At 48.1% G+C, this 14,363-nt stretch overlaps 1 protein-coding gene across 2 annotated transcripts in view; it reads left to right on the plus strand.

Moving 5' to 3' along the window:
• ACSF2 (acyl-CoA synthetase family member 2) overlaps window positions 1-14,363 on the plus strand; it is a 40,674-nt gene that overhangs the window by 4,275 nt on the left and 22,036 nt on the right. The window contains exons 2-10 of one of the 2 annotated variants that reach the window (XM_048064166.2): window positions 2,572-2,767; window positions 6,529-6,657; window positions 7,696-7,749; window positions 9,759-9,877; window positions 10,539-10,701; window positions 11,130-11,225; window positions 12,262-12,410; window positions 12,981-13,072; window positions 14,200-14,276. In XM_048064166.2, the coding sequence (XP_047920123.1) occupies window positions 2,572-2,767; window positions 6,529-6,657; window positions 7,696-7,749; window positions 9,759-9,877; window positions 10,539-10,701; window positions 11,130-11,225; window positions 12,262-12,410; window positions 12,981-13,072; window positions 14,200-14,276 (1,075 nt within the window). The remainder of the gene's footprint in view (window positions 1-2,571; window positions 2,768-6,528; window positions 6,658-7,695; window positions 7,750-9,758; window positions 9,878-10,538; window positions 10,702-11,129; window positions 11,226-12,261; window positions 12,411-12,980; window positions 13,073-14,199; window positions 14,277-14,363) is intronic. The other variant, XM_066980257.1, reaches the window with a different exon arrangement.

The raw sequence follows: 14,363 nt of genomic DNA on the forward strand, positions 1-14,363 counted from the left end.
CCTCAGAGGAAGCAGCTACATGCTGCTTCTTGTTTCTCGTGGGCAGGAAGACAAATCTGGTGGAGTAAATAGCACCAAGTCTTTGCAGAATGTTGATACAATTGTACCCAGTCGTGATGTTATTTCAGGCTGATCTGGTTTTTTTCTCTCACAGATCTGCCCCACACCTGCAAACACAGGACGTTGCCTCAGCACCGGGCACCCCAAATGTGTTCCTTAACCCTGTCCTTCCTGGTTATTTAAATCAGGAACAGAGAAGCTGAGAGCCTGGAGGAAAGCAGGGAAGAAGTGAGGACAGAGGCAAGAGAGCCCAGGGAGGCCTGCAGTGTGCTGGGAGGCTGCTTGGGTGGAAGAAGGCTCAGAGCAGGAGCAAGTGGCGAGAAAGCAGGGAGAAGGGCGGCAGCACCTGGGTCTCTGAGAGCTGTGGTTCCAGGGGAGGCTGCAGCTTTTCCACTGAGCGAGGCAGCTGGTGATCAGACCGCAGGGAAAGCCAAAATGATTTTAAAATGCTTTTCCCACTGCCCTGCCCGCATCGTATCGGTGCCTCCCCTAACTATATTTTCTCTCCAGTTTGGCCTCAGATACAGTTTCTCTGCGCTCCTCTCAAGTACTCTGTCGTGCCATTTCCGCCGAGGTTCTCGCTGCTGGAACACCTCCCGTGTTGTCCTCCCTCCCCGGTGTCCCGGTGTTTGTGGTGGGTGTAGCCTCCTCTACCCTGCAAGCCTGCTTTATTAGCTTTGCAGCTCTCTCCCCTCATCCATCTGGTAGCTCCTCGTTTTATTGATGCTGTCTTCAGGACCATAAACTCTCTCTAGTGTAGTTCACAGAGACAGTGAAGTGCGTGCAGCCCACTTAGCGGTGTCAACACAGAGCAGTACTTCGCCAGCTCCTCTCGGTTCCAGCTCAACTTCTTTGAACTCTTCTAAGCAGTTTTTATTCGGTAAGATGAGAATTTCCTGTTCTCTGCAGACCTTCTCGGGGAAGGTTAAGATGACATAACCCTGACTTTAAGTTTCGCTTTCTCAGTCATCGGCTCTTTCCGGCCGAGGGAAGCCAGTCTGGAGAATTCTCCTACACGCAGTTCCTACTGTATACCTTCCAAGTTATTTGCACTTTTTAATATTGTAGAAAGATCAAAACCAGCTGCAGTCTCAGTAAGCTGCAAAATCAATAAGCTGTCCAGATATTTAGAGATGTCTGAAGCAGTTTTCTTTGTTGCCCTTAATGGGGCAAAGGAGGAAATGCAAAACCCTGTGCTTGAGGGGGAGCAACCTCAGGCACCAGCGCATGCTGGAGGCCACCCAGCTGGAAAGCAGCTTGGTGGGAAAGGCCCTGGGGGTCCTGGTGGACACCAAGTTGAACATGAGCCAGAAATGTGCACTTGCTGCAAGGAAGGCTAATGATATCCTGAACTGCCTTAGGCAAAGCAATTCCGGCAGGCTGAGGGTGGGGATCCCTCACCGTTCGGCACTGCTGAGGCCACGTCAGGAGTGCTGGGTCCAGTTCTGGGCTCCTCGGCCCAGGGGAAACGTGGAGCTCCTGGAGAGAGCCCGAGGAGGGGTGGGAGCGGAGCTTTTCTCACAAGAGGAGTCTGTGCGAGCCGGCGCTGTTCAGCCTGGAGAGGGAAGGCTCAGGGGGGATCCCATCGATGTATCCAAGTACCTGAAGGGAGGCTGCAAAGAGGACAGAGCCAGACTCATTTCTGTGGTGCCCAGCACCAGGAGAAGAGGCGGTGGGCACAAAGTGAAACGCAGGAGGTTCCTCTGGATGTCGGGAAACCTTCCTTCACCGTGTGGGTGACCAAGCACTGGCACAAGTTGCCCAGGGAGGTTGTGGAGTCTCCGTTCTCAGACACATTCAGAAGCTGCCTGGGCATGGTCCTGGGGCAGCCAGCGCTGGGTGGTCCTGTTGGGCAGGAGGCTGGAGCCGGTGACATCCGGAGGTCCGTGCCAGCCTCAGCTCTTCTGTGAGCCTGTGATTCTCTAATAGTCGACTGCTGAAATGCTGTTGGAGCTGATGCAAAGCAAGAGCTCTCTGCTTACCTCAGTGGGGTGCGCTGTTCGCACCTTCCGAGAGTGAGCCCTTGGGCTCTGGGGAGGAGAAAAAAAACAACAAACAAACACCTTGCACCTTTGTCTGGTGATTCAGTTTGGCATTTTATGGTCCTTCGTCTGGGTGGAGCTCAAGACTGAGAAACTGAGGCTGGAACAGCACAAGGAAAGGCTATAAAGATCACCCAGGGATGAACTGCCAAGACTTTTAACCCTCATACATAAACTCCTGGTACTGCAGGCAAATTGATAGTCCTTGCAGACAGGGAGGATTGTGTCGATGGGTTATATAAAAAAAAATGCACTCTTTTGTGACCAGAGCCCTGCTCTGAACCTTGTGGCTTAGGAATCATTTGGGTTTTAGATTACAGCGTTACGATGTTGGTGAGGTGAGCTGGGATTATCACCTCAGTGAGGAGGCAGTGTAATGTGGGATGGCTCCCTAAGGAGAGCTCTGGGGGTCTGTGACAGCAGAGAAAACCCTGCTGGCATCTCTTTCATACCTCCTTTTCCTTCACAGTGCCCTGCACACAAGGAGACCCGCTGCGTCCCAGCGGGCGACCAACAGCTATGTCCAAGGGACCGTAGACATTCCGCTTCTAAACAAAACCGTGGGCCAGTGCCTGGACGAGACGGCTGAGCGCTTTCCTGACCGTGAGGCCTTCGTCTTCGTCCGAGATGGGGTTCGGAAAACGTTTGCTCAGTTCAAAGAGGAGGTGAGTGTCTGCTTCGCCTGTCAGGGAGCCCAAACAGACAGATACTGGCAGCAACAGGTACGGTGGAGAAATCAGAACTGGCTTCGTCCGTTAGCTCAGCAGTGAGGTTTGTCCTGTGTGCATCCCTGGCCTGGCCCCGAGCCCACAGTAACAGCATGTCCTGGGTGAACGCACGAGGGGTGTGTGCTGCCTTCGTCCTTCTGAGTCATGCCATGGAAAATGCTTACTTAACATCTCAGAACGAACTTTTGTATTTAACACGTCAGATAGTGGCCGTAATTGTTATGGGCTGAGTCACGACGTTTCTGTCACCCCGAGTAGACTCCAGCTCTCGCGTTAGTCACTCTGCTCTGACTTTCAGAGGTCCTGAGCGTGTAGGTATTTCTAGTCCCAGCACGAATGCAACCGTGAGCAAAGTCAAGGACTTTGTCTTAACATAATACACAAAAACGCGTGGGTGTATCTGTGTATGTGTGTGCATGTACCTACAGGTGTGTGTTTATGTGTGTTCTGAAGGAAGGGCAATGTCTCCAGACATCAGAAGTTTCCACTAACTGTATGATAAGATCTTGGGTAGGAGGAAATGCTTTCCAGGTTTACTAGCATTTTGTTTAAATCCATTCAGATAAATAATATTAACAGGAGCCCTGTTTCGGCTGGGATAGAGCTCGTTTTGTTCCCAGTGCTGGTGTGGTGCCGTGTTTGGGATTTAGGCTGAGAATCACGTTGGTAACACCCCGATGGCTCGGCTGTAGCTGAGCAGTGCTCACGCGGAGCCAAGGGCTTTGGGCTCCTCGTGCTGCCCTGCCAGCGAGGAGCCCGGGGGTGCCCCAGGAACCGGGAGGGGACACAGGCGGACCAGCCGACCCGGGCTGCTCAGGGGGATGTTCCCCACCACGGCCTCAGGGCTCAGCCCTAAAACTGGGGGGGCTGCTGTCGCTTGGGGACAGGCTGGGTGTCTTTCAGAGGGTGCTGAGCAATGTCATTGTGCATCACTTGTTGTTTTTTTAATTCTTCCTCCCCCCCTTTTTTTTTTTTTAAATTAAGCCACCCTTTTATGAAACTGCCTCTCCACCCACGAGTTCCTGCCCTTGTACCCCTTTCCGATTCTCCCCCATCCCACTGGGAGAGGAGCGAGCAAACAGCTGTGTGGTGCTGAGCTGCCTGCCGGGTTAAAGCACAACAGTCCTTTTGGCACCTAGCGTGGGGTGCGAAGGGTTGGGATAATGGCAGGTCTGACCAGAGTGTGTTAGAGAGAATAAATTTGTTTATAATTTGCTATAATTATATTTGTTTAATGGTTGCTGGCCACAAGGTTGATTTATTTGCTCTCAGAGTTTGCTGTCAGAGTTGTGTGAGGTAACCCCTTCCTTGCTGGACGTGCTTCCTGTTTCGCTGTTTGTCATTGCTTTAAGGTGGCTTTTGGTTTTATCACTTTGCTGTACTGTGTAGCATTGGCTTACGAGACGATAAAAGTACCGGTCGTGAGCCTGATCTGGTATTTGCACTCAGCATTTCCGTCATCTTCTTACTTTGAGAACCATTTCTTGGAAACTATTAACGATTAAACGTTTTCCCTTTTCTCCTCGGAGAGCCAGTCAGTGGGGGAGACGAGGGAGGACACTCTCCCTTTCCCCTTCCCCTTCCCCTCCACAATAATAGCTCTCAAGAATTTTGAATATCCCTTGGCTGTTCAAACCAGCATATTGCTTTGTCTCCTGATTGTGGTTCTGGTTTTGTCTAAGGTTAAACAGCTGTTTAAGAATACCCTTAAGGATATCCTGCCCTGAGGCAGGACGGTTATGGGCGACAAGGTGTGTGGGAAGACATGGGCAGGTATTTAGCACAGCTGTCATTGTCACCTGCAATGGTTTTGGACTTCCCGTGAACAAGTGTGGAATCTGGAAAGAAAAAAAAAAAAAAAAAGAATCTTTACCAAAGGTATGCCCTGCCCCTGGCAATGCCAGAGATTTACAGCTTGCCCCGCTGTGCCGGGGTCTGGTGTGCACCTATCAAATGTTAGTCAGCACCATCGAGCGCCCTCGGGGGGAAGAGAATGCCTCTAGTTCTGATCCAGCCCCTGCAACACGTGCTGCGGCAGAAGCAGAGAGCCAGCTCGTGCTGAAATCTGCTGTCCCTAAATTCAAGAAGAAACACTGGAAGCGGAAGTCGTCTGGTTTGGTAAGGAAAGAAACTTATCCTAGGGTGAGCTGCGAGATCTGTGAAAAGATTTCAGCCATCATCCAGGCGAGCACATTGTCACCTGGCTGCTGCGAAGCTGGGATAACGGGGCCAATAGCCTGGAGCTAAAGGGCAGGGAAGCCAGGCAGCTGGGATCCCTCGAGGGAAGGAGGCATTGACAAGGCAATTGGAAAAGGGGCAAAGCCCTCACGCTCTGGAGGTGACTCCCGTCAGGCGCGAAGGAAAGGCATCTCCTGAGGGAAGGTGTGCTGTGTCGCCCAGGCACGTGGACCGCCACGGAGAGGGGCATCCAGCACCCCAGGGAGCTAGCCGTGCTGGAGGTGATTTACGGTGACCTGGACAATGACCGGAGGCCCAGATGAAGTCAAGTGTGTGTGATCTGTGTGGCAGGATGTTGTGTGGAGCTCACCATTGTCGTACACCAGCAGTAATGACCTGGAAAGATGGAGAGGAACCAACGGCGGCTGCGCTGGCTGGCCAACGCCAGCAGTACAAAGAAAGTCTCCCTGCGGGCCTGCATTTTGGCTGTGGAGAACCTGGTTCAGCAGCTTGAAGAGAGACAGAATGTCTTTTCACCCACCCACATGGACCAGTGTCTCAACTATTAGGAGTAAGCGTTCCTCTGCTCAAGAGAGAGTATGTAGTGGGCAACACCACGTGCCACCCTGTGGTTTTAGCCGTGTGACCGCGGGGAGGACGTTTGCAGAAGTGAAGGCTGTCCGGCTGCCTTTGGATACTGCTGAGCAAGTAAGTGGCCAGTGCTCTGTGTCTGTCATGGGACAGGCTCCCCAGGGCAGTGGTTGCGGCACGGAGCCTGCCGGAGTTCAAGAAGCATTGGGCAATGCTCTCAGAAATACGGCTTGCTTTTGGGGTGGTCTCGTGTGGAGCCAGGAGGTGGGCTCAACGATCCTCGTGGGTCCCTTCCGTCTCAGGGTATTCTGTGGTTCCGTGACACTGACTCACGGATGATGGCAAGTGCCCTGGGGGAGTGCTTACGGCAATGGAAGCAGAGCAAAAGCAGCACAGAAGCAAACCCCTCTGGGCTGGCACACCGGGGGAAGATGCTGCTGTCTGCCCTACCAGAGAGGCTTTTAACCACTTGGCTTGCTTGACTGCAGTGCACGCTTCACGTCCGTGGGTAACGTGTGCAGTGGGGTCCATGGTCAGGATCACCCCTCGATCACAAGCCCGTCTGTGTGTTGTGTCTCTTCCCCGATGGCCCGAGGTGCCCTGGGCCCACCAAGCTATAAGTAACTCACCTTTCTGTAGCCAGTCCATATCCACCCAAGCCATTTCAGTTCTAGCACCCTGATCCTCCTCCTGGCAGTTTGGAAGTTTTTCAGTGGCATGAGTCAGGTAGGTGAGCATCCACGCAATGTGCTTTTACAATCAGAATACGATCTCGCTGCAGCAGTAAGCTGACAGACTGCGCAGCAGAGGCATGTTCTGCCTTTCAGTTGCAAAGATGATGGTTCTTCCCCGAAAAGTAGTGCCTGGAAATGAGTATCCCCTGATGCGTGCTGTTTGAGATCCTCAGGCACTTGTCTTGTATTTTACAGGTGGACCAAGCAGCAGCTGGACTTCTGGCTCTTGGCCTGAAGAAAGGAGACCGGCTAGGAATGTGGGGTCCCAATAAATACGAGTGGGTTCTCATGCAGTTTGCAACTGCCCAGGCAGGAATCATCCTGGTAAGTCTTGCTGAGTCTGAGTGTCTGGGTTTTTGGTGGTGTATTGAGAAAGGAAATGGAGACAAAGAAGCAGTAAGTTATGCTGGAGAGAAAAGTTTGCTGTCTGACATGTTCTCCATGCTCTCTCCCAGTATGATAGCTCTTAACTGAAACCAGTATTTAAGCAAGATCTGTGCAGCCCTCTGCATGTCTTCTGCTATGCAGGAAAGCAGACTACAGAGCTGAGAGGAAGGAGCAGAAAGAAGTGAACTGCTGTGAAATGGCTTGCAGTAAACAATTACAGATGGAAACATGCTTGCCTTTAGGACCATTTTTATGTTACATGCTGTTGTCCTAAACAGCTATCAGTTGTTTATGTCCCTCCTAAATAGGACCTGTATTGCTTCATGGTGCACACACTCACTTAAAAATTGAGCCCAACCCCAAATTTTCATTTGATTGTACAACCTGGCACATTAATCAGAACGTGTCTTATTTCTACACTGCTCTGTGGCAAAGATTGTACCCCATCTGGTATGTTTACTTCAACACTGTTCATCTTAGTGTCTGCCAAGAAACAGTAATGGGATGCCTGAGCATGGCTCAGTGGGAACCTGGTGGTAAGCTCAGCTCCAGTGGCCAATACTGCCTCTGTTGAGAGCTGTACAAATGAAAGCTGATATTTTGCTGGTTGTCCATTAAGAAATTTGAATTGTCCTGGAGTTTTGAACATCTTTAGTTTAGCGTATTGAATGTCTGCCTGGCAGAAAGGAGTCCTGTTTCTGTTCTTAAACTGTTGTGGTTATCTGACCTCACATAAATCTTTCCTCTGTATTTTTTTTTTGCTTCATTTGTCTTTCATGCAAACATGGGATTCAGCTTGCTTTCCTAATGAACGTGAAATCCTTGTGGTGGTGAGCTCTTAGTTCTGCATCTCAGACAGGAGAGGCTTTGACTCTGACTTGTCCCTGGGAGAACTTTCCTATCGGAGTATGTGTTAGGGAAGAGGGTTTTCAAGGCAGGGATAACTGATTAACCTTCTTGTTTCTCCCTCTTCAGGTATCCGTGAATCCCGCCTATCAGGCCCTTGAGCTGGAGTTTGTCATCAGGAAGGTTTGTGTGGCACTTGCTGTTATTGCTGCTTCATTTGTTACGAGAAATCATAAAAGCAGCACTCTGTTAAAGGGGAGAGTATGGGCGCAGTACAGAGGTAAACCTCTAGTTAAGCACTTCAGTACATCAGGAAGAGGTAGGGAGAGCTGGGCAGAGAACAGGGCTGGTGGTGACCGTGCAGAGGGAACACCACCACGGTGACCATGTGGATGACACTGCAGCTTAGTGGTCACATTTGTTGCTGTTCTCTGGCTGCCACTTGATCCCTTTGGTAAAAGACTTCTGCATTCTTCTTAAGTTTACCTTTCCTGGCTCTGTTTATGACTTTCATTCTGTACAACTCTCCTGAAGTGTCAGTATTTTCTTTGTTTTCCAGTAGGATTTAGCTTTTGTTTTCCTTTCTAGCTATTTGTGTCAGGTTCTGCTCTGATTTTCTCCTCTAGTGTAAACCTGAAGTGTTGAAGGGGTGAGAGCAGAATGTGCTTCAGCTTCCTTGAGAATTACTCCCGTCTCACCCTTGCAGGTTTTCTAGTTTTCCTAGCTTTCCTGTGTGCCGTTGGCACTGGAATCTCTGAGTTTCTTCACCGCTGCTAATTATTTGATCGTATTTGTTTCTTTGCACAATGAAAACCCTGAGGATTTTTCAGCTTTGCCTGTTGGATCATGTCAGCTCATGCAGTCCCTTTCTTGCTACGTCAGGTTCCCCCTCCAGTGTATAGAGGAACAAATACCGAATAATAACCATTCTTCCTCCAATTGCTGCTGTTGAATTTCCAGGACTTTGTAAAAGTGAGCTGATGATGGCTTTTGTGTGACAGGTCCTTTGAAAAAGGGTCTGCTGCCTTTTGGTTGACATCGAGTAGGAGGTGCCTGACTAAAGGCCCTTTTCTCATATAGCATCTGCCTTGCCCTCTCTCCTCACATAGCATCTGTTTTGCAAAGCTAGTTACATCAGAATAGTAGTTTGAAGTGACTAACAGTGAAAAGTTACAAAGCCCCAAAACATCCCAGAAAAGACACACAGTCCCCTGGGTTCCAGGCAGACTGTTCCATAAATTGAGCAAATGTTTGCCTTCCTTTCTGACACACCCCAGAGGGTATTTAAGAATAACTTATTGGCCTAGCCTTGGTTGCTTTATTTCATGGACCCTGGGAAAATAATGAAAACAGCCAAGTAAATAATTTACGTAGATAGTTTATTTGACAAGAATGGATTCCTGGAGGATGAAAACAATTTGCAAATCTGGCTCAAATTCAGCAAATCACATCTGTTGAAAAATAAGTATAAATTCTTGGAATAATGAAAGGGCTTTGTTTCAGGATTATGTAAATGTAAAGGTTGAATGAAAAATATTTTAATTTTCAAAACAGCTGACGCTTTAAAAAGAGGTGGAAAAAGCTTTGGAAACTGTATACCTTATGAAAAATAAAAAACAAGACCAAACCCTTGGCTTGAACTGAGAAGCAGTCTTTAGGTTCCCCTGTTTTTCCAAGGTTCCTCAAACATCCTCTTTTCAGACCAACTCAAATGATTTTTTTTTCATATTTTGGGACTGGGTTTTTTGTTAGTGTTGGGACTCCAAATCTGAAAAATCAGTCATTGGCCTTGTGCAATGCAATGAACAGCGCGGATCCTTTGCGAACAGGGTAACCTCGGGCTGCAGTTCTGCTTCTTGCCCAACAGAAAATGAATACCCAGCTATGAGAGGGTGGCTGCTGTACCTTCACTCTGCAAAGACCTGTTACGTGTTCTTCAGTGAATCTTTAACCTTCCATACCACAGCTCTGACTAGGAAGGTGTGAAAAAGCTCCAGGTTTAGTCCGGAGAGTCAGTTCATGTGCTTACAGAAAGCAGCCAGGGAGAAAATCCCCGTGAAGTGTTAATGGCTAACTCCTGCTGCGTGGGGTCACAGGGCTGTGCACGTTCTTGCATCAGTGGTGACTGCTCTTTACCATGTCCTGAAATCAACCCAGTATGACTTCTTATGAGTGTCTGTCTCCCTTCACAGGTTGGCTGTAAGGCACTGGTGTTTCCTACTCAATTTAAATCACAGAAATACTATGATATTCTAAAGCAGTCATGTCCTGAGCTAGAAAATTCCAGTCCAGGGGGAATAAAGAGTAAAAGGTGAGTTAGGAACATCTGGTATTTTTTCAATGACCTCACAGCTGTGTCCTGCCTCGTATTCTCTCATTTACACATCACAAGCTCTAGAGGAGGAAGGAGCTGTGCAGAGAGCTCTCTTTTTAGCATTTTAGGTACTGATGCGGGAAGCTTGCAACAACTTTGGGGACGTGTGCTGGAGCAGGAAGGAAACAACACACTCAGGAAGCCTGTCCTCCAGCACTCCCCTGCAGGAACTGCCTCAGGCAGTGCTAAAACAATTCCTAGAGCTCCTGATAAATCCAGGTCCCCCTGCTTACTGAGTTGAGAGGGATCCCAGACAGGTGGCTGATAACATCTTGACATCGCTATTCTTTCCCTGTTTGGGCTTTGGCTGTCATTGCCACCGATTAAAGTGGCTCTTGGTGGCTCACTTGAATATCCTGCACACAATTCCTCCCCTCTAAACCAGATTTCAGATTTAGAAACGGGCTTAAGACTCCTCGAGTACATGTGCCCTTTGTGAACTGCTCTAATATACTTCTCTTTCTTGTGGTCTGATGATTTGGTCTCATCTGAAGAGAACAGGTTAGGCTGTCCTGGAAGTTTGCCCCGACTGGCATGTGACTATCCAGACAGTTTTCTTCTCTCCTGGTATTGTTGATGGTGTGTGTCTTCCTGCCAGGTTACCTGACTTATCTGTTGTCATTGTGGTGGACTCCAAGCTGCCTGGCACCTTCCACATGAACGACGTGATGCAGGCTGGGGACAGCAGCCACGTGAAGCAGTTAAGAGCCTTACAGCAGACCCTGTCCTGCAACGAGCCCATCAACATTCAGTTCACTTCAGTAAGTGCTTCTGTCTGCTCCATGACTCGTGCTTGGGTTCCTAAAGTGGGGAAACAGAGAAAACTGTGAGGTGCTGAGCATCATGTTTCCTTCTGCACTCTTAGACCAAGCCCTGGTTCTGTCTTTTTCCAGCCTTCTGCTGTAGGATGGAGAGAGCGTTCTAGAATTGTTCCCATTCTACTTCTATTCTTCCTGCTCAGCCCTTTGTCAAGAGGTGTTCTGGGAATTTGTCCAGCTGTAGCTGGGCCACTTTTCTCTTGCCTGGTTTGGGACTGAGATGCTGGTAAAGAAAAAAAAATCTCTCTGGTCAGAATGGAGAATGAAGTGAAAGGTCACCCCAGAATCTTTGCCTGGTAAATTGCCCCAAAGAACGCACGTACCTCATCCTCTAAAAAGGTGACTTCATTGCAGAATGTTCTGTCTTTCAGGGGACAACGGGAAGCCCCAAAGGAGCCACCCTCTCTCATAGGAACATTGTGAATAATGGCAATCTGATTGGCATGAGACTGGGGATCACAGAGCAGGTGGGTCTCGTTGGGAACGCAGGGGTAGGATGGTCTCCCTGTGTGGAGAGAGCTGGTGCTTGCTCAGCAGAAGGGCAGGATGCTTTGCCACAACTGGTGCTGAGGGATACTGAGTCACTAACGAGGTGCTGGGCAAGTTTGGGAAGTGTAAACTCTCAGAAGGCTAAGTTTGTGCTAACAAACAGTTCATGCTTTTCAGGTCACCTTCCTTGCATCCAGCAGATGGAAGGACCGTTCTGTGTTCTTCCTACATAACGCTTTTATTTTCAGCGGAGTTTCATTGAAGTTGCATTTTAGTTTCATGTGAAGTTTTTTGGAGGAAAAAAAAAAGGCATTTTTGTGGGGGAAAAATACTGAAGTGAATCACTTCTCATTTTGGTGAATACTCATTTCAAACAACTACAAGGCTCTAGATGCCAGCTTTGAATTCTATTGAATGAGGTTTTAATGTATTTTACATGGCTTCATTCATGTCACGTGTACAGCCGTGGTACTCTTTTCAGGATATGACCTTGCTGAAGTTCTCTATTTTTAGCTCCTCTTAAAAATCATTAAAGGCAAATATTTTCTTTTGAAGTTCTGAAGTAGTTATTTCTCACACAACAGCTTTAATTGAAAAAAAAAATAGGTGGGTTGTTTCAGTCAGTATTCAGAGCTTTTGGTGTTTTTAAAAACAAAATAAAATTAAAAATATGGGCCAAGTCCTGCATGATATTTCATAGCACTACCACTGTTCTCTTTTGGCATATTGTAAAGTAACATATAAGCAATACCCAACCAAAAAGTCCAGCAAAGAAGAGACATTGCAGAATTCCAGAATGAAATTTTGATGTGAAAGATTTCCTAAACTAATTTTAATTAAAGGCAAGAAGCATCAGAGTAGCGTTTTCATCCAGATAAATGTCAGATTTCCAGCAAGTTTTAGATGAATGGAGGAAATTCCTCTGAGGTCTTTGAGCTGTAGCGGTGAGATGGGCTAGTCACGGACTGGAAGATCTCGTCTCCTCACTGCTGTCTTTGTTTGGCTTGATCCCAGGACTATCGTGTTTGCCTCCCCGCACCCCTCTATCACTGCCTGGCGTCAGTAGGAGGCTGCATGGTGACGGCTCTGCATGGTTCCTCCTGCATCTTCTCATCTCCGAGTTTCGAGGGGAAGGCGGCACTGGAGGCAGTGTCTCAAGAGAAGTGAGAGTTTGTGTGTTCTTGTTACAGAGGAATTCCGTGCCCCGTGGCAGTGCTTTCTTCCCCTGTCTCACCTGCCAGGCCGTTGCTCACACTTCCTTCCCACAACAGGAGAGGCGTGTTTGCGGGTGCACATACTTGCGAAGGCTCTGCAGGAGGGCACTTCTTCAGTTGTATTTGGGAGTTTGTCACGCTTCTTTTCTCCCAGGAATTAGAGAAAGTAAACCGTTTCTTGGTTTTTAGGACTGGTGTGTTTTTACACCCAGCCACTTGCCCTTTTTCTCCAAATCTAGCTCTGTTGCTGAGGTGGTCGCGTTTCCAGGTTGTGCTTCACGTGCAGCTTGTAGAACGAAGGAGCTATGGTTGTGTTTGTGTATATATTTGTATATTTTTATATGCACATATGCGTATGGACACTGATGGGTATATTTACACACTGCTGAGGCACATGTGTTGTGCCTGCCTCTGCGCTACTGCCTCTGAGGCCCTGAGTGTGATGGGAGCAGGGTTTGGAGCTCTTACTGCACCAGGTTCCAACACTGCAGCTTTGCCTTTTCTCTCCCCTTCTTGAAGATGCTCCTTTTTACATGGCACGCCAACCATGTTTATAGCCATGCTCTCCCAGCCAGACTTTGACTCCTACGACCTGTCGACTCTCCGGGGAGGTAAGTTTGACAACTCAAACAGAAAATGGGAAAACACTGAGAAATTGGATATTATTGTTTCCCTGCTGGGAGGCTATGTTAAGCTTTGTGAACAGATCACTCTTCTGGAGGACAAAGTTCTGTTGTGTGAGTCTGTTAATTTGATGCTCCATTTCCTTTCCTTGGGGTTTCCTTCAAGATCTCTGTATTTTTAAGACTCTTGTTTCATCTTAAAGCAATCTAGGGAAGGACCTTTCTGTTTTCTCCTCTGTAGTGGTAAGCTGGGAAGCCTGATATTGCTCGACTCTCTATCATCAACTACCGCTATGTGGCAGCAGACACTTTGTGTGCTTTAAGCTGGTGCAGTATCTAAAACAGCTATTCTCTGTTTTTCTCTGACCTAAAGTTTCCTGCCTGTTTTTAAAGTCATTCGTATAAATACTGGAGCACGTGCTGTAACGTGTGCTTGAGCTTTTTCTCTTATCTCAGACAGCCTCAGAAATAGCTGAGCACGACAGCTGAAACAGGGATGCCACCTGTCTTTCTGAGGCAAGGCTGCGCAGGGAGGAGATGGTGCTGGAGCATAAAGAAACACCTAGAGCAGATTATCTATTCATCTCTGACATGTGAAAAATGATCCTTGTCTCATCTTGTTCTCCAGCAAAGCCTATATATTGCCCTGCTCTTTCTCTCTGTCATCCTAGGACAGATTTGAACGGGTGAAAATGTGATCTGCCCTCTCCCAAAAGGGCTGGTCTGCTTAAGTCAGGAGGAAAGGTTTTTGTTTTTGTGGTGGTGATGATCTATGGGAGTGTTTGTCCTGCTAAAAATCTATGCCTCTTTCTGCTCTGAAACTTTCCTTTTCTGGAACTGCAGCTTGGACCAGGTATGTGCTATAGAGTTTATTTTCCTAATAAGTGAACTTTGCCAACCCTTAATTCATTCAGGCAAACTGGCCTTGCTGCAGCTTTTGCGTCTAGAATAACTAGGACCTGTATCCGTAAAAATAGAAAGTATTTTGACAGGAACCAGTGTATCCCAAAGGTCTTGCCAGCTTTTAAATCTAGGAGTGCAGAACCTTCTGAGAGACTGCTCCTATGAATAAACAGATGGTTTCCAAGACAGTCATCTTTTCCTCTTTCTTCTAGGAGTTATTGCAGGTTCCCCCGTTCCCCCTGAGATCATGAAGATGATTTTAACGAAGATGCACATGCCAGAGACTGTGGTGAGTCACGGTTGCTGTGACTAGAGCTGTAAGGGCTGGTTGTTGTGGTGAGACTCGGAGTTTGTGCACCTCGGGACAGCGGCTGTG

This window comes from Anser cygnoides, chromosome 19 (assembly GCF_040182565.1).
Source record: "Anser cygnoides isolate HZ-2024a breed goose chromosome 19, Taihu_goose_T2T_genome, whole genome shotgun sequence".
Lineage (NCBI taxonomy): Eukaryota > Metazoa > Chordata > Aves > Anseriformes > Anatidae > Anser > Anser cygnoides.